This window comes from Centruroides sculpturatus, unplaced genomic scaffold, assembly GCF_000671375.1.
Source record: "Centruroides sculpturatus isolate CEXI.00-Female unplaced genomic scaffold, Cexi_2.0 scaffold21, whole genome shotgun sequence".
NCBI lineage: Eukaryota > Metazoa > Arthropoda > Arachnida > Scorpiones > Buthidae > Centruroides > Centruroides sculpturatus.
Genome location: NW_019384490.1, coordinates 1,364,822 through 1,385,545, shown reverse-complemented (window position 1 = coordinate 1,385,545; position 20,724 = coordinate 1,364,822). Strand labels below are relative to the sequence as shown.

Sequence of the window (20,724 nt, the reverse complement as noted above, 5' to 3'; positions counted from 1 at the left end):
GGACTTTTTTTTTTTTTTTTTTTGCATGTTTCATCCTGAGGAAGGCCTCTAAAAGACAGCCAAAAACGTTCGAGCATTAAGGTTTTTTTATTCATTCAGTGCTGGAATTAGCATTTAGGTGTTAGTTGTTGTGTTATGTAAAAATGAAGTTTAAAAGCAATATCTTATAACCTATTTATTTATTTTATTTTATTTACATTATTATTGGTGATGTCATTAATTAAGACAATAATTACTAATCCCCATACAACAATGAAATCTTTCATTAATTATTTTACTGGGATTTGGATTATAAATACATTCTCCTGCTTCTTTCATAATTTGTAAACCAAATGATTTTGATACACATATTCAATTTGAATTTCAATTGTCTAGACCCGCAGCAACCAAATAACTATGCTAGCATTTGACACTTTTTATTTACACTCTCTGTATTTCATAATAAATAATTATATAATACTAAGAGGAATCACTAAGATAGTGTGATTCAAATGCATTTATGTTAAAGAGAGAATAAAAATGTATCAAATGCTAGCATAGTTATTTGAATTGTTACAGTTCTAGAGAATTGAAATTTGGAAAGAATATCTGTATCAAAATCATTTGGTTTATAAATTAAGAAAGAACCAAGAGAACCAATCTTTTGTATTCATAATTTTTAATCTGAAATGGCTGTGCCAATCCATTTTATCCAAGTTTTCAAATATCTGAGGTGGTATTGGTTCACATTACCTTGGATAATCAGGGTTCAACTGTACTTTGAATTAATAATTTAATGACCTTAAATAATTGTTTATTAAGTAATATTTAATTTTATATTTCTTTTTTTCTTAAATACTAATTTTTCATCGTAATGCTTTAATTTCAATTATGCTATTTTAAAACTTTTAATTAATAAGAATATATTTATTNTCGAAAAGAAAACGTGTTGTATTATCATTAAAAGACAAATTAAAGTATTTATTTCAATTATCCGGATTTTTCCTTATCCGGATTACCTTCATCCCCAATTAGTCCGGATAATCGAGGTTCTACTGTAATATAAATTATTACAGGAAATCTTTGTTAGTTCAAAATAAAGGGATGAAATAATCATGACTTTGAATTACAGAGTTTTGAATTATCTGAGATTTATATATTTCTGTACAGTGTGCCAAATGCCATGTAACTGACATAATTTATTAAGCAAATGGAATACAGCTACATGTACAGAATGTTATTTTCATTAATTAATAATAATTACTGTAATAATAATATAAATAAATTGCAGGTAAACAACATGTCCAGTGAGAATCTCACAGGTTGCCGGATAGGTTTTATAAAAAGTAAAGCAAAATTTCTCGCAATGTAGCCCAAATTATTTTTAAAGTGGCCCAAAAAGTAGCAAATCATCCAAATGTAGAAATCTAAACTCCTACAAATATCTCAATCTGCTATCTGTAGCCCAACTTGCAATCCCAAAACCAGTTGTATTTTATGAGATAAGAGATAAAAGGATATTCCATTGATAAGGTGATACAAAAATGTCATTAGTATGTCAAAAACGAGTATTCTTAAATATGATGTTTCATATTTAAAGTGACACTTAAAAAGTTTGAATTAGGAGCAGCTCAACAGATGAAGTGAGAAGCAGCAAAATGAGCAGTCAAAAGTATGAAAAAAATAAATAATAAACTAAATGCAGAAAATTTCATAAGTGCACTATAAAATTGCTTATAAATAGTTCAAACAAGAGTCAGCACCAGAAGTGTTTTCTATTTGCAATTCATTCTGAATGCAGGGATGGCAAAAATCAGTTTTGCTTCAGATGCAATTTACCATCAAGTTAGCATTGGCTTGAAAGTAATTGAATATATTATTCCAAATATACACACAAATTTAGATGCTATTATATCAAATACCATGATATATTATTGTAATGGTTTTTATAATGGAATTATTTTTCAATTGAAAGATGAGGAAATTTTTAAAAATGTAATTTCATAGCATCAATAATCACAAATAAAATCATTCTTTTTAAATTTCTGTAATTCAGTTAAATTTACGTTAAAAAAATTTTCAGATTTTGAATAATTATTATTAATATAGCAGGTTTTAATTTAAGTTAAATATAGATTTCATTATTGTAAAATAAAATTAATTTATTAACCAGGATTTTGTTTATAATATAAAATTGATCTACTTTCTTTTAATACCTTACTCCTTTATAATAGATTTATTATATGATATTATAAAACAAAATCATAATAAAATAATATAATAAAATAAAATTATATTGAAAATTTAATAATATTTTACATATTAAATCAGTTTTTTTTTAATTATTCTAAATCATTTGTAACAAAAATACAATTTATATATTAAAAACATCAGATATATATATGTGTATTTTAATATGTACAAATTAAAAATATATAATTAAAACTAACAACTTAATTTAGAAAATGAAAATGATTCTTTAATATTTATAATTTTTTTGTCAATTAAAAAGTATTAAATTTATTACAGTAATTGAAAAAATGATGAAACCAGAATCTCAAAAAACGACTTATTACGGTAAATACATTGGTGATTTTAATACACAAGCTCATGGAGTTAAAGGAAAGGTGTATGCTGCTAGTGATAATTCCTTTTTTATAAAGGATTTCAGTTATGATGGACAAGGACCTAGTGAGTTATTTCTTTTATAAATGAAAACATTAAAAATTTAATCACATATACATGTTATCTATGTAATTTTTTCATTAAAATAAATCATATATTATAAAAAATATTATACATATTTTTCAGAGGGACATTTTTGGGCAGGTGATACAGCTGAACCATCTCCAAAAGGATATATTGTTTTGGATGAATTTGGAACGTAAGAAATTAAATTTGTACAATATTAGATTGAAACTAAGTTATTTTGAAAAATGATCTATTCTATCTATCAAGAATAATACAATATACATTGAATAGATATATGGTGTATTACTTAGACGATACCTATTTTGTTTAAATTTTCTTAATTAAACAAATTACTACTTTTTTAAATATTCCAGCAAATACAGTATAGCATCGATTATCCGACTCAATTGGAGACTCAGGTTGGTCAGATAACTGAAAAAATCGGATAACCGAAAAGAATGAAAAAATACATTATTAGTATAGTATATTAGTATATACCATGTAATTAGTATATTAGTATATCGCTATTAACCAACTTCGCGCTCAATTTTCATCGATGTTAAGCCTAACAAATATTTTTAAAAATAATAATCGTCGCTATTGTATCGTTAAAAATTATTTTTAAATTATTTTATTGCTCACAAAACAAACAACCACTCATAATTAGGAAATTAAGTCATGTTTGAATACTGGGCTCCCTTCTATGGTCGAGCTGTGTTGCCAGCTAAAACACGCAAAAATTTAACAAAAATAATATTAAAGTAGCCAAGACATAGCCAAATATCGTAGTGCCACTTCACTAGCTGAAATTTGCCGACTAGAATGGTCAGTTAACTGATGTGACGGTTAATCGGGGGTTGGATAATCGATGCTCTACTGCAATTTAATATCGTAAGAATGTTTTCGATCATCTTTAACAATCTTCATCAGTTAAATAATAAAGTAAAAAGAACATTAAAGAAATAGAACATAAATTAAAATTACAAAAAAATAATAATTGTGCATACATATGTAATGATGTGTGCTTAATGGAATGAATATAAAAAGATAGGGATATAAAAAATAAAATAAAAATAAAAAGCTCAACAGTTCCACATTAAAAACTAATGCCTCGTAAAAAATTACAGTTTATCTTCATAAAATGATTTCCATACTGTAGATAGAGATTGGGCATCCCTATGATTGATACAAGAAGTTTTCCCTTGGGCTTTATAAATCTCAAGCTTTTCAAGATTGTTGGCATAAGATGCTAAAACGGTGCTATCATTGTTCTTTCTAATAGAGTATTTATGTTCTTTGATTCTTTGATCCAAGCTTTAATCCGGAACTGTTGAGCTTTTTATTTTTTATATTTTTATATCCCTATCTTTTTGTATTCATTCCATTAAGCACACATCATTACATACGTATGCACAATTATTATTTTTTCGTAATTTTAATTTATGTTCTATTTCTTTAATGTTCTTTTTACTTTATTGTTTAACTGATGAAGATCGTTAAAGACAATCAAAAACATTCTTACGATATTAAATTATTTGCTGGAATATTTAAAAAGATTGTAATTTGTTTAATTTTTTCTAGTTCCAGTATAAGTTAATATTTTTCTTAATTAGTAAGCTACATAAGTATAAAACTATTTTTAAATTTATTTTTACTTCACCATTCAATACTTTTATTATGTTTTACATAATGTATACATTGTTGAACATCGTTTATACCAAGGTTTTGTATGTTTTAAACATCATTGTAAATGTATTTTATATTATTCTTGACTTCTCTATTGTTAGTGAGGGAAGAAATCCTTTGTAAGACATTTTCTATTGTAAATTAAAATAAATAAATATATTATCTCATAAGTTGAAATTGAAAAAGAAATTGATAAAGACATCATATAGGAATTTCTCTTCTTTCAAATAAAAATACTTGAAAGAAGAGTAAAATTCCTATGTGAAAATTAAAAAGTAAAATTAAAATCTATTTCATTACAGTCTAAGAAATTTTATATTTGAGCTGTCATGTATTGAAATTTTTTTTAGTATTTTTATATTTACATTTTATCTGTTTAATTCTCAGATAAGTGATAAGTTTAAAGGTTATAAGAAAATAAAGCTTGATATGTTTTCTTTNACTCAGGTTGGTCAGATAACTGAAAAAATCGGATAACCGAAAAGAATGAAAAAATACATTATTAGTATAGTATATTAGTATATACCATGTAATTAGTATATTAGTATATCGCTATTAACCAACTTCGCGCTCAATTTTCATCGATGTTAAGCCTAACAAATATTTTTAAAAATAATAATCGTCGCTATTGTATCGTTAAAAATTATTTTTAAATTATTTTATTGCTCACAAAACAAACAACCACTCATAATTAGGAAATTAAGTCATGTTTGAATACTGGGCTCCCTTCTATGGTCGAGCTGTGTTGCCAGCTAAAACACGCAAAAATTTAACAAAAATAATATTAAAGTAGCCAAGACATAGCCAAATATCGTAGTGCCACTTCACTAGCTGAAATTTGCCGACTAGAATGGTCAGTTAACTGATGTGACGGTTAATCGGGGGTTGGATAATCGATGCTCTACTGCAATTTAATATCGTAAGAATGTTTTCGATCATCTTTAACAATCTTCATCAGTTAAATAATAAAGTAAAAAGAACATTAAAGAAATAGAACATAAATTAAAATTACAAAAAAATAATAATTGTGCATACATATGTAATGATGTGTGCTTAATGGAATGAATATAAAAAGATAGGGATATAAAAAATAAAATAAAAATAAAAAGCTCAACAGTTCCACATTAAAAACTAATGCCTCGTAAAAAATTACAGTTTATCTTCATAAAATGATTTCCATACTGTAGATAGAGATTGGGCATCCCTATGATTGATACAAGAAGTTTTCCCTTGGGCTTTATAAATCTCAAGCTTTTCAAGATTGTTGGCATAAGATGCTAAAACGGTGCTATCATTGTTCTTTCTAATAGAGTATTTATGTTCTTTGATTCTTTGATCCAAGCTTTAATCCGGAACTGTTGAGCTTTTTATTTTTTATATTTTTATATCCCTATCTTTTTGTATTCATTCCATTAAGCACACATCATTACATACGTATGCACAATTATTATTTTTTCGTAATTTTAATTTATGTTCTATTTCTTTAATGTTCTTTTTACTTTATTGTTTAACTGATGAAGATCGTTAAAGACAATCAAAAACATTCTTACGATATTAAATTATTTGCTGGAATATTTAAAAAGGTTGTAATTTGTTTAATTTTTTCTAGTTCCAGTATAAGTTAATATTTTTCTTAATTAGTAAGCTACATAAGTATAAAACTATTTTTAAATTTATTTTTACTTCACCATTCAATACTTTTATTATGTTTTACATAATGTATACATTGTTGAACGTCGTTTATACCAAGGTTTTGTATGTTTTAAACATTATTGTAAATGTATTTTATATTATTCTTGACTTCTCTATTGTTAGTGAGGGAAGAAATCCTTTGTAAGACATTTTCTATTGTAAATTAAAATAAATAAATATATTATCTCATAAGTTGAAATTGAAAAAGAAATTGATAAAGACATCATATAGGAATTTCTCTTCTTTCAAATAAAAATACTTGAAAGAAGAGTAAAATTCCTATGTGAAAATTAAAAAGTAAAATTAAAATCTATTTCATTACAGTCTAAGAAATTTTATATTTGAGCTGTCATGTATTGAAATTTTTTTTAGTATTTTTATATTTACATTTTATCTGTTTAATTCTCAGATAAGTTTAAAGGTTATAAGAAAATAAAGCTTGATATGTTTTCTTTCATTTTATTGAGTGGCCTTTTTTTAATTAAAGCTTTTGATTATTGCAATAAATTAAATCATACATTTTTTTCTAGAAAATTATAAACTTAATATAAACATATATTAATGCTTTAAGAATACAGTATATCTCATAATTCAGACTAATTGGGAGAAAGCATAGTCCAAATTAGTAAGGTTTTTACATACATGTATTAGGGTGGTGCTTAAAATAGGGAAAAAATAAATTGCTTACTTTTTTTGGTTATACCCTCCAGAATTATTCCAACTGGTCTCAAATTACTACAGAAGAAATTTGAACTTGATATATTAATATTTAGAGGTAGCTCAATGACCACAAAGTTTATAAAAAGAGCAATGAAGACAAATGAAAACATACAAGACCTGTTTTGGTAAACCAGACTTATTTCACTTTTTTGGACAATTACAGACAAATTAAATAGTCTTGTAGACTCTACAATATTCAAAAACTTGATGGATTACAAACCAAAATGTAACGAAAAGATTTTTAAACATCACAATTCACAAAATTTGAAATTTTCAGTACTATGTTTACTATGTTCAATGTAACTTTATCTGTTTATTTTGGTAGAGGCAGAGAGTGACTCTCTCTTGTTGTCTGGATAATCTGCCTCCAACTGCTCTCTCACTAGTTACTCTGTCTTCTTTACAGCTTGCATCTTCTTCTTCAGTATCTGTGCTGCTGCTTGAAGATATTAGTTCTGCTATTTCTTTGCCACTTCTCTTCAAGTTTTCCATTCTACATTTTCTGTTAAGCATCTATTCCTGTCTTCGTGCTGATTGTTTCTCCTTTGCATCTAATTTTGCATCCACGCTTACCATTGACCCTTTATGTCCTTTTTCACACTGAGCTAACAAGAACTCATGATCCTCTGGAATTTTTATCATTTCAACTGCTCTAAGATGAGAAATGTCAAAAAGTTTATCTAGTTTACTAACAAATAGTCTCATTTGCTTACTGCATTACAGATTGGCTCCCCTTGTGTTTCTTTAGCAAACACCATTCTTCAAAGTTCGTTCTAGTTTAATTATGCAGTTTCTTGGATCCATCATTGGGATCCTTGCCATTTCATAAAATATTGTTAGCTTTTCAATTGTAACAGCTGATGACCGTCTGATAGTTTGTTTCAGTTGAAAATGGTGATGTAAAGATGACAACTTGTTGCCAGTTAATTCAGTTACCTGTTGAACCAAGGAGGTACACTTCAGTTTTAGATCTAGTTGCTGCTGCCACCATATTTATTGTTTAATAAATTTGCCAAAATGAACAAAAATGTATTATGTGATTTGCTTGAGCAGTTTCTGGATTATATAGTCTATGCCTCTAATGATATCAGCAGTCCTTTAGTGACATGCCTGAACTTCTCCATACAAGCCAAATAGCCAATAGGTGCTGATGTAAGCAATGAGTCACTGAGTCAGCCTCAACCAGAAACAGGAAAAAGCATTTACAGCACAACTTGCTGATGTCAGCAAAATAAAGATCACAAGTCATGACAGAAATTAATTCTGTGGGAATGTCATGTATCTAATGTGTGACTAATTTAATGGTTTATTTATTGAGATAACCAAGTACAGTTTTACAAACTGTTGACACACTGTGATTGAAGCCTGTGATTTCCATATGCTCATCCTTACTATTTGGAACCAATAAAATTTCAGTGACATTGAGCTACCAATAAATATTCCACCAATGGAGTAGATTTTTTGCATGAATATTTTCTATATATATTGCAACAGAAATAGAGGTTAGGAGGTTCACATTTACAAATTGCAAAAATAAACTCCACCCTAATGTGTATTGTATGGTCCAAAAAGTACATTTTATTTAAAGTGAGATTTTATTGTGAACTTTAAATGAGCAGATACAGTGATTTAATAAACTTTTATGATGCAACATAGCAGTAGCATTGTTTTTGTCATTGTCTACATTTTCTAATTTGAGCTTAAAAAAGAAACTAATTTTTGTTTGTAATTCCTTTTCTAACTGTTCCTACATCATATTTTGATGTATCTGTTTAAGAAAAAAGGAATAATTGTTAATGCAACAAATTCAGTATTTTAAAAAAATACATAAAGCAAAATAGTAGTCAAATTATCATGAATTCTGAATTAGTGAGATTTTACTTTATATTCAATAAAGTAATTAGTTACTAAAACATTGATAAGAACAGGATTTATTTAAAATCAACAATGAAATATTTCATTTGCTTTTATAAATGCATAAAAATGAAAGTAATTTTAACTTTCAAATTAAAAAATCTTTCCATATTTGTTTTAAAATTTTATAATCTTCATGTAGTGAAGAAGTTTTAAGGGAATATAAAGACAAAGATATTATTATTACATTACCTGAAGGAAAGAAAATTAAAGATATTAAATGGCTTTCAGTTTGGTGTGAAAAGTTTTCTGTAAGTTTTCTAAATTATTTTTAACTATTTTGAATGTTAAATAGATTATTAAATTTATAAAATCTAACAAAATTTACAGGTTAATTTTGGTTCTGTTGAGATACCAGAAAATTTCCAGCCTCCTGAAGAGAAAAACCTTGGTCCTTTACCTTCTCTAGCTCATGGTGTCAAATCTGGTCCTGTAATTATTAAAAACATTAAAACAATATTTATATCAAATTTATATTATGATGGTGCAGCACCAGGTATACTTATATTTTTCTTAAATTTATTATATTCTTTAAATACTTTATCTGTAAATAAATTCTTATATTATTCATATAGATGCATTTTTTCTTGTGGGAAAAGGAAATGAACCTCATGGCATGGGAACTAAAGTTCCTGATGAAAATGGAAGGTAAACTTTTAAATCTTGAAATTTAACCTTTTATTTTGAGATTCACTTAGTTACATGATGTCATTCAAAGAGCATATTAATTTCAGGAATATTTATTCTGCTGTTCAATTCAGTTTTAGAATTACAAAATTTTTAATAAGTTGTGTTTGATTTCTTTTACACTATACACTATATACATATGGTTAATTAAGTATTCCTCTGTGTTTTTTAATCAGCTATTATATGGTACAAAACTATTTAAAATGCAAAAGTCACTTTTAAAATAATATTTTTTAAGCAATAAAATAATTACTAATAAAATTTATTATGTAAATTCATTTATTATGAAGTTTACTACTATCCTATAAATTTCTTTAAAAATATTTTCTGTTCAACAAAGTTTCAAACTTTATAAATAGTATATATAAAAGAAAAAGAAAAATAAATAATTAAATTTTATATTATCTATTCTTGTTGAAAAGCTATTAAAAGTTAAAACCTGTTAGTTAAATATTTTCTATCCTTAATTAATATTTATAATGTTAATGTAATTATATTTTCCAATTTCATAGTTTAAGCAAACTTAAAGGATACACTGGAAAAGATGTTTTGCTGACATTGCCAGGAAATTTAACAATATTTGATATAGAATGGTTTGGGTTATATTGTATTATGTTTTCTGAAAATTTTGGTCATGTCAGAATTCCTAGAGATATCAACGTTCCACCTGATATGCAATCTCTAAAAGCAATGGTAAGATTTTTAAATTTACTAATATAAATTAGAAAATCAAAATAATACACAAAGTAATCATTAATGTTAGTGTAAAGTGTCAGATAGCTAGATGGTTGATGGCAGTTAAGGCATCATCCTGTAGCTCAAAGGGACCTAAGATTAACTTTAGATGATTATCCTCAACAATCTTTCTGGAGTGGTCTATCCTGAATATGTTGGGCTTTGTCAATCATTACTCACCATCCCCCCTGTGGGCCACAAACTCACAATGGGTACATGGGAAAAAGTTCCAATTAGTACCACAGTGTAGAAAAAATTAAAAATGAATGAAAAATAGAAAAAGATAATTTTTATTCATTTTATTATTTAGGTAATCTTAGAAAAGCTATAAATTTAAAGTAAAGAATAAATTTTAATTAAGTGAAAAAATTTCATTTATTATTTTTGGATTTTGTAACTTATTAAAATTATTAGTTGCATCTAAAAGTTTTGTTTTTATTAATTTCAAATAATAATTGAATAGTAAATCTTATTACCATTTAATTATAAAATATATATTAGAAATTATATTTAAAAATAAGTTCTGTTATTAATTTCTTTTTATTAGAGTATGAATTTTGATAATTGTGAGGAAATATTTCCTGATAAAATGCATGTTAGATGGAATATATTTGATAAAAACCTCTATGTTCAGTTAGTTGGAAAAGTTGGTAAGTTCACTACTATTAAATATGAAATATATTACATGATATTTACTTTAATTTATAAATTTTATGATTTGCATTGTACAGGTGATAAAGAATATATGGCTTTTGGACTAAGTGGTAAAGAAGATATTGCTTATATGATTGGATCTGATATTGTGCTGGTTTATTATGATAAGAGTAAATTACAAGCTAATGCAGTTGATTATTATATAACTTCAAAAGCACAAGTATGTTTCTAAATATTTTTTTATTATTTTATTTCCATTAATATGCTCATTATAAAAATTAAATAATTATGTACAATATTCAGAATAGTTCCAGTTAATGTCTCTTCCAACTGACAATAAATAAAAAAACAGTTATTGGTAAAACTAGAATGAAATTTAGAATGGAAGTTATCTACTATATATAAAATAAATTTAAAGAATAGTTAGTTTAAGCATCTCTGCCATAGAGGAACTGAAGTAGTGTACATTGTTGTAACTAAGTTAAATTTTTGTGTGAGTGATAATTGAATTACTCAACTATGCTGACTTTTGATACCCATTATATATAGTACAATGTCAAACTTATTAGTGTATTGCACTGTTATTACATCTTCTCTTTGTATTCTCTAATGTACGAAATCAAAATAATTACTCCATCCTGGTCTTTTTAAATTATTTCTAAATATTTATTTACACACAAAAAACACTGCATTTTTTTTGTTCTATTTTCCAGACTATTTACTATTAGAATACTCTATATTTTTCTTAATTTTGAAAAAAATATATATATGTAATATTCTATTTTTGTTTTTCTTACTTTTTATTTCTTTATCATTCAGTTAATGTAGAAAGATAATTGAAACTTTTTATTTCTTTACTTTGCGTTCATATTTATATTGATAAGTTCATATATTTTATTTTATTTATAATTATCTTTAAATTCAATACTATTACTATGCCAATGATAAAAAAATAAGTTTAGTTTTGAGGAGGGTCATCTTGAAGAATAATGATGATATTTTTAATAAAGTGCAAATTATTAACAGAAGACCAAGAACCAGGACTGTGCCAATAGATGAAGTAGAAAGGCAGATGCCTCAGGCACCAAATTTTAAGGGATACTAAAAAAGCATTATAATGTTTACAGAAATATACATTGATGCTGTTCTTAGGCTTGCCTCAGGTGCCAGAATTATTCAGAACAATTCTGCCAAGGACTACTTTCTACAATAATCTTGAGGCTAGATTGATGTAATATATTGGTCAGTTGATACCTATTGAAAAAAGAAATGTTAATAATATGTATCTCTATTGCTTATATATTTTTATATTAAGTATTATAACAATCATAGGACACAAAATATTTCACTTTATCTATAACTTATATAAAAGTTATAAATATGTCTACATTACAATCAACTATAATTAAAACTAGTGCTGGAAAATATTTATAATTTGACTTATGATGCTTTAAATCATCCAAGAGTATGTATGTAATTGATAATTCATAAACAAAAATCACAAAGGTTGAGATTCAATTAACCACATTCATATCTTGTGTAATATTTTAGGAATACCAATAAAAATTTTGAAAAATTTATTGATTCAAGATATTTTTATAAAATACTTTCAATAAGGAAATTAATTGGTTAAAGGAATTTTCCTAATATGAAATCCAACTCAATTTGTTTTTTCTAGAATGAAAGTTTTGAAAACTTTTTCAATAATAAAAGTTATTCATAGTAATTTTTAATTATTTCTTAAAATTTTCAATGTTGCTTTATTTTATATAAGTTACAATTGTTTCCATCAAAACATTTTAAGCAAAATAATATTGTAATATTAGCTTAACACCATATCTTATAATTATGAAGAAATGTAATAACATACATAATCTGAAACATTAGTAATATATTAAAGCTAATTAATAATATGAAACAAAGTAATTTGGCTAGTAAATGCAAATAAACCTACAGCCCTCCATAGCTATAGGTGCTAAATCATCCCCAGTCAACATTATGAATGACCAGTATAGTTAAACCTAAATTAATTGATTAATTAATTAATAGCTCTAGAAGCAAAGATTGGACAGAGGTCCAGATAGCATAAGACAATGCAACTGCACAGTCAGTAGGAGTTGCTGCTTTGCATCTTGTTTTGGGTCAATTCTTTTCTTTCAGAGTATTCTAAATTAAAACTAAAAAAATTTATCATGAGATGGTGGCTTAACTGCCTACCTCTAGCCAAATTATTTTGTTTCAGATTTTTAATTAGCATAACATAATCAAATAAAAATACAGAGATTGATATTATGAAGAAATTGCCACTAAGAAAATGATTTGATAATAAAAATTATAGTAAATATATATATATATATGAAATGATAACATTTATATGAAGGTGTTACATCCAGAAATTGGAATTTTATACTCATTAATTGTCCAGTTTGAAAATTTTTCACTTCACATAAAATTTCTTGGTTATTATAACACTATTCATCATTTTTCTCAAAAATCATAGGACTGTATTATTGTAATCAGTTCATATTTGTTGTTGTTTGACTAAGTAGATTTTATATAGTGTTTCGATGGTAGCTATACTAAACAGATATAATAAATTGCAAGCACATCAGAATGTGATTGTTTTCAAGAAAATGTGAACATTGGGGGAAATGACTTCATTTTTTTTTAAAATGATTATTACAGGTAATTGACTACAGAATGTTATATGTTATTCTATAATTATTTTTATAATAATTAAAATATGCTTTCAGTTGTTCATTGATCAGAGCAGCAATTATAATTTTAAAAACAGGTTTTTATTGAATGAAACTCATTGCAATGAACTACATATAATCCATTCACTTCTTCGAACTCCAAAAAAAAATTCTCAAATTTTTCAATGCTAATATCCTTTAAGGATTTATATATAATTATATTATTCTGTTTGTTTTCCATTTATCTTTAATAAACAAATGGAAAACAAACAGAAAAAAATTAATTATATATCCTTTTCATCCTCTGTCATAGTTATTCTCAGAAAGTAAATTGCATAACAATGTTGTTATGCAATTTACTTTCAAATATATACAATATCTAATGCAAATTTTTCTATTTTTCTCTCAATTTATGAGAGAAGATAAGGTGAAGGTCATCTGATGTTTACATGTTTTAAACTTGTTTCTACCAAAGACATGCTCATGGGTTGTGAATTTAATCTCCACTTGGAAAGAATTAAAATGAAATAAAACAGTATATTATGTATAATTTTGTATTTATTTTGTACCTGTTCAGTTCCTTTTTAGTCTTCTGTATTGTGTTATTCAATATACTTAGACTGTAAAATTTAAAAAACTATGTTATGATAAAATGATTTTTTTTAAATCCTTTGCATTGGCTGATTTCCACATAGATTTTGGACATAAAAAACTGACACACAAACTGGAAATATATACTAAAATAACCACTTCACACCTAAGCGATAATTCCAGCAAACAAACAATAAAAAAGGTTTAATGTTCAAATGTTTTCGGCCATCTTTCAGAAGCCCTCGTCAGGAAAAATTGCATAGAACAGAAAAAAACAGCTCTATCTCTAACCTTAGAGATACAGCTGTTTTTTCCTGACTTGGGCCTCTGAAAGATAGCCGAAAACGTTTGAACATTAAACCTTTTTTATTGTTTATTTGCTGGAATTATCGCTTAGGTGTGAAGTGGTTGTTTCACATAGATTTTCACCATTGTATTGATAGCTCCTCATTATAAATATTTTCATTGTTTTCTATAGCAGTGTAAGTGATTATATTGTGTTTAATATAGAATAAATCTTTATTATCAATTATTAAAATATATTCAATGTAATAGCAGCTATATTAAAAAATTATTTTATTAGCTCATTTAATAAAAAGATATTTTAAGAAAATAGAATAGCTACTATATTAAAATTTAGTTATTACATGAAAACCAAATTTCCAACTTTATACTACTACATTATAAATTTTAACTCCAATAGTTTTGAAATACAGTGGTGCCTCATATAACGTATGCCTTGAATAACAGACGTTGCGAACAACAGACTTTCTGTTTGGCCGTTACGTGAGGCGAACAAGTGCAAATGGTGTTTCCACTCTTTTGCCGTTGCCAATGACAGTCTGCTATTTTTATAATATATTAGTATTATTAGAATATATTATTAGTATATCTGAAGTACAGAACTCCCATTGGGATTCGGCTTGCTCCCTTGTTTATTACATACTGTATATCACCTCAGTGCAGGGTATTTACATTTATTCAAGTGTTGTGCAAATCATGGCTTCTAAAAAACAAAAGTGATTTCAATTTTAATAAACCAAGAAATCATCAGAAGGAGTGAAAGTTGACATGGACTTCCTTGTCAAATGGGGAGAAGTTCAGGAGTTTACGAACACTCACTATCCAAACACAGCTCAGGCCAACAGGATCAATGATCTTTACAATGACACCCTTGCCCATCATTTCTGACAGGTGTTGAAGAAGAGAGAGAAACAGACCACCTTGGACATGTTTTTCAAGAAGCCAGCTGCAAAAAATCAAAGGATGGAACAAGAGGAGTTGACCCTACAAGCTCCGGTAGCCTCTCCTGAATCTGACTCCGATTAAAAAAACAATAAAAAGAGACCTGCTGCAATGTGTAAAAAGTCTGTATCTGTATGAATGTGTGAAGAAAGTGTTCCTCCACCTCCTCACAAAATCTGACTATCTGGCATAATTGGTGACTGCTCCATTTTCATTTTTTTTTATGGTACAGTAAGATTATTTTATGCTGCAGAACAAATTGTGTGTTTTAACATATATTTCTATGGGAAAATGCATTTCATATAACGAACTTTTCACTTAACGGACATGCACCTGGAACGGATTAAGTATGTTATACGAGGCACCACTGTATAATTTATTAAATAATGATGGCTACTTTATTATCATAAATATTTATATTACTTCTGTTATATTGTTATGTTATAGTATAATTTCTACTAATCAAAATATATTTCTTCCATTTTAAAATTTATCATTTATTAAGACATTTAAAATTAAAGTGCACAATAAAAACATTTTTATTAATCTATAATAGCACAAATTTATAAATGTATAGAATGACCTATAACTTATTTCAATTGAAAAACTAAAAACAATGAACACAATGTTTATACATTAGTTCACACTGAGTGAATAGCGAAAGCGAATGAGAAAAGTGAAAAGCAGTTTTTATTCACTTAGCAAAATTGATCCACACAATCAAAAGCAAAAAGTTATTGCAAATTTTAAGCAGCCAATCGTTTGCAAGCAAGAGAAAACAGTATCTTGAAAAACAAAATGACTGCTTCTGATATTCTGTTGTTAACCATGTTTGTTTATTTATTGAGAAAAAAGACATCAAAAAGAAAACGATGCTAGGTGAGAGGAATATTAAAAAGAGTGAATTACAACATTTACTCTATTGCCTGAGAAAGTTTCTGTAGCCATCTTGAAAACAACAAGAACCATGTAACAACTAGTGGAATACGATTGGTGGCAAAATTTTTTCACTAGCAAAAAAGCTCAACAGTTCCAAACTTAAGTGATTCATGAAATGGTAAAATTCACTGGAAACAACATCATGCCTGATGTGTTATTTTCTCTGTTTTTTGCTTTCACTAATGAATCAGGCTCAGTGTGAACTAAGCTTATGCCCCATGATATTCTACATGTATACTGTAATATTTTTTATAACAAAATAAACTCTCTTTGAAGATATTTTAAAAGATGGTTTCAATTAAAGTTTGCATTCTAACATGTATAATATTACCAAAGCTTGTAATTGAAGTAATATCACAACAAGATAAATAACTAGATACAATAAAGTTCATTCATGTGTAGGTAATAATAATTATATTGTTATTTAATCTTCCACAGTTATCAAACTTTCAAATTTATTTTGTTATTGAAATTAAGTTGCAAATTTCAGAGAACATTAAAATGTGAAAAAATATACATCTTAGAATCAAGGAAATATGACATTTGGATAGAACTGCCACATTCAATAAAACAAACCATACTTATCATATGATTGCAATATCAATCAATTCAAATATTAAGTTTATATCAAAATATTAAACTTAAAGAAAACATTGCTATATCTAATGTTATATAAAATAGATCCTTTCTTTTCCTATAAAATAAAAACTGTATTTGAGTAACCAGATTACTTTATTAATAATTCAAATTACTTTTTACAGTGTTCAGGAAAAAGTGGTGTCTGTCCAGATACTAAACTTGGAGGTACAGATGATAGTAAATTGATATATTCACAATATACAAATGGTATTCTCAGTGCCACTTATAAGCGACCTCTCCAAACAGGTAGGCAAAATTTAAATAAAAGTAACAACACACAATATTTTAATTTTATTTAAATAATAAATTGCATGAATTTGTTTTGTTCAGAATTTGTTAAATATAATTTTAAATAAAATGTTACTGTACCTCATACTTTGAATTTAATTCATTCCAGGAGGCTGTTGAAACTCTGAATTGTTTGAAGTCTGAAACAATTTTCCCCATTAGAAATAATGGAAACTAGATTAATCCATTCCCAGATCCTAAACAATCCCTATTACGTACATAGCAAATACATAATTTAAGATAAAAATAACACATTTAAATGTCCTAAATAGTAAATAAAATACGTAAATACTATATTATAAGATTAAAATTGCATTTACTGGTCCCACACAGACTTCGGCATTTAAACATGGCCACCAGATCTGCCACGCAAGTACATTTTCATGCTTTGCAATAATTTTTTTTTATTTCATCTTAATCGTTGATACTACTCTTAGGCTTCATTGCTTCCACACACTTCTTGGATGCCTGAGTTAAAAATCAGGATTGTATATATAACCAAACACACTAAAAATAAAGTGGAAAGAGCACTGAAAACACATTTACACAGCAAATGCAGTTTTTCACTGTGCATACAGTTTGAATATAGAAGCATTGCCTGAACTCTGATCAAATATAACATTCAAACTCTGGAATGTTTGAAATTATAATCATTCAAAGTACAAGGTACCACTATTAAAAAGCTGAGAATTAATAACGTTATACGATTAATAATTATAAAAAATAAAATGATTTATAAACAATTACAGATTTAAAAAACATTTTTTTACATAATTTTAAATGAAAACTTTATAAATTAAAGCAAAATAAAACAATAAATGTTATTTCTAAAATACTTCAATGAATTGATGATATTGATTTTTCTAACTATAATAGGTGATGCCCAAGATCAATCAGTTCCATCTTCTGATCCAGTAACTGTTATAGCAGCAATTGGACCCTTAAATAGTTTATTAGAAGCTGCTTATCATCCTGTATATTATACTAAACGTAAATTATTTTATTTATTTTTTAATATAATCTATTATTATAATTAAATATAATTGAAATTTGTATGATAATTTGAAAAACTAATTTAGTTACTGAAATCAATATGCTTTTAAAAATCTTAAGATAACCACAAAAATAAAATACTGTTAAAGTTTTTAGTGTACAGCTTTATAACAGTAAGAAAATTCATTTTGAATCTTTTGAGTCTTTGAAATAATGAAAACCTAGAATATTTTTGCATGAAGTTTCAGTAAGACCTATAAATATTTAAATTTTATTTAGAGATTAAAAGTATGTAAGTGGATGTATGAAAAATTTATTTTTGTACCATTTTCAAAACTATGGTAATTTTATTAGCAGAAGGTTCTATGTGATATCTGTTAATCATGTGTCCAGTTTTTGACCTTCTTTTCTCCTCATTGTTTATAATGATGTACTTTTGGCAAACCTCCTGCCTTTAATTACCTGTACAATAGTTCATGGATCGTGATATCAAAGAACTGACTTTAAAAAGTTCTGTGAATATTTTCTAGCCAATAGTTTATTTACATGACTAGTAAGTAGGCTCATCAAAAAAAATTCATATGTCACCAATCCACTAAACAGAGTATGCAGACAATGTCTCAACTCCCTCATCCATCATTTACAATGATGTACATTTCATGAATCGCCCTCTTTCTTAAACTGTACACATAATTAATGATGACCCCATAAAATGAATGAAATTAGACATGCTTGTAAATAATAGTTTACCTATGTCAGATATTAATATGTATAGAAAAATTTAATACATATTTAACCTTTTCCATTTATTCTCTTTGTTTTTTTATTTTTTACTATAAAAGAAATACATCATATATCAGATATGAAACAAAATAATCATTGTTCTGCTAATTGGATAAACTGTTATGAAGCAACAGTTTATCCAATGCTGTTAATATATTATTATATTTAATATTATACAATAATTATATATATTTATGATAGGATATAGACTTTAGACCTATAACATAATTTAAAAACTCCTAAAGTCTGTAAAAATATAAAATTAAGGATTGTTAGAATGAATAAGACTTTTTAGATTGTTAAGAATTGAATAAGATTGTTAGAATGAATAAGAGAATGAATATATTATTATATAATATATATAAGACAAGAAGAGAAGCTTCTTGTCTTATATATATTATATATAGTAAATGTAAAATTTTACAAAAAATTAACATACTGTTTGAGTTAGTAATTTGTTTTTTTTTTCACATCTTATAATACAAATTGCTAGAAGAACTATAATTTAACATTGAAATTTAGATAGTCAGAGGGTAAAATGACATATCACTTTTAATTGAGTTTATTGTAGTTATAACTTGTCACTAAATACTTGTATGTTTATCATATTAACATCCTAGACAAATTTGCTTCATTTTCACATACATAAGCAAAAGATAACATTATAACATTCTAAAAAAAATGGACTATAAGTTTTTTTAGTTTCCCAAAGTTGACTTTTTTTATGCCCTTTTACCCTCTTCTGTTTACTTATTGAAATTCAAAGAAACAACAATAGATCTATAGGAGATTTAATTTTAAAAGTGGTTTTCATTAAGTACGATTTTATATTATTGTTTTTATATTCTGACAGATATAATTTTTATTATTATTCTCTTAATTCATACCTTTTATTAAAGGTATAGACAATAGCAGATCTAGAAATCTTTAGAGAAGTGCAGAAAGGAAACAATGTGCCTTATAATTTTTTTTATTTCTGATGTATTTGGATTTACTCAGAAAAAACCCTAAGAAGGATAATGCAATTACATCCTGCACACCCTCTAAATCTACTCCTGAATATAGGATATGTTATTTTCAGATTAATTAATTAATTTCAAGTCATACTATATTTACAAATGTTTTACTTTTTAATTAAAATGTTAAACATCCATAAATGATAATATTTAATGATCATACTTATCATAATTATAAGTTGTCTGAATTTTATTGGATTGTTTGGAAAGTAATTTCGTTTTTTTTCTATGGAAAAAAAACACAATATTTTTATAATAAATAAATATTTTATTGAATTATATATTGACCATTTTGGTCAAATACCTGTTGTCATCGTTTCTGGTAGTAGCATGATTTCACATTCATAAAAGTTTTGATTGTTGATTACAAAAACTGATTCAAGTGATTTTTGACATTGTCATTTCAAGTAAATGTCTTACAGTTAAAAAAAATTTGTATAGACTGGAACAAGTAATAATCTGAATGTGCTCTATCTGGCAAATATGGTTGGTGTGATAGCACATCCCATCTAAGTTATAACAGTTTCTGACGAGTTACCAAACTTGTGTGAAATTTGACATTTTCGTGGTAAAACACTACACCTGTTTTGTTGATCAATTCTGACCACCTTTTCTGTTTGATGATATTACTCAATTTGTTTACTCGATGGCAGTACACTTTCGAATCAATTGTTAAATTATCTGGTAAAAGCTCCAAAAAAAATTTTCTTAAAATCCCACCAAAGAGAGCATCTCTCTTTAAGAACATGTGGAACTCATATATCAAGCTTTGAAAC

General features: G+C 26.3%; 1 protein-coding gene across 1 annotated transcript in view; it reads left to right on the top strand.

The window, feature by feature from the left end:
- Positions 1 to 20,724, top strand: part of LOC111621741 (protein Skeletor, isoforms B/C-like) — a 66,358-nt gene that overhangs the window by 30,997 nt on the left and 14,637 nt on the right. The window contains exons 7-16 of the mRNA XM_023363968.1: positions 2,509 to 2,670; positions 2,791 to 2,863; positions 8,825 to 8,933; positions 9,013 to 9,178; positions 9,258 to 9,330; positions 9,882 to 10,062; positions 10,652 to 10,754; positions 10,836 to 10,978; positions 16,991 to 17,114; positions 18,033 to 18,146. Of these exons, the coding sequence (XP_023219736.1) occupies positions 2,509 to 2,670; positions 2,791 to 2,863; positions 8,825 to 8,933; positions 9,013 to 9,178; positions 9,258 to 9,330; positions 9,882 to 10,062; positions 10,652 to 10,754; positions 10,836 to 10,978; positions 16,991 to 17,114; positions 18,033 to 18,146 (1,248 nt within the window). The remainder of the gene's footprint in view (positions 1 to 2,508; positions 2,671 to 2,790; positions 2,864 to 8,824; positions 8,934 to 9,012; positions 9,179 to 9,257; positions 9,331 to 9,881; positions 10,063 to 10,651; positions 10,755 to 10,835; positions 10,979 to 16,990; positions 17,115 to 18,032; positions 18,147 to 20,724) is intronic.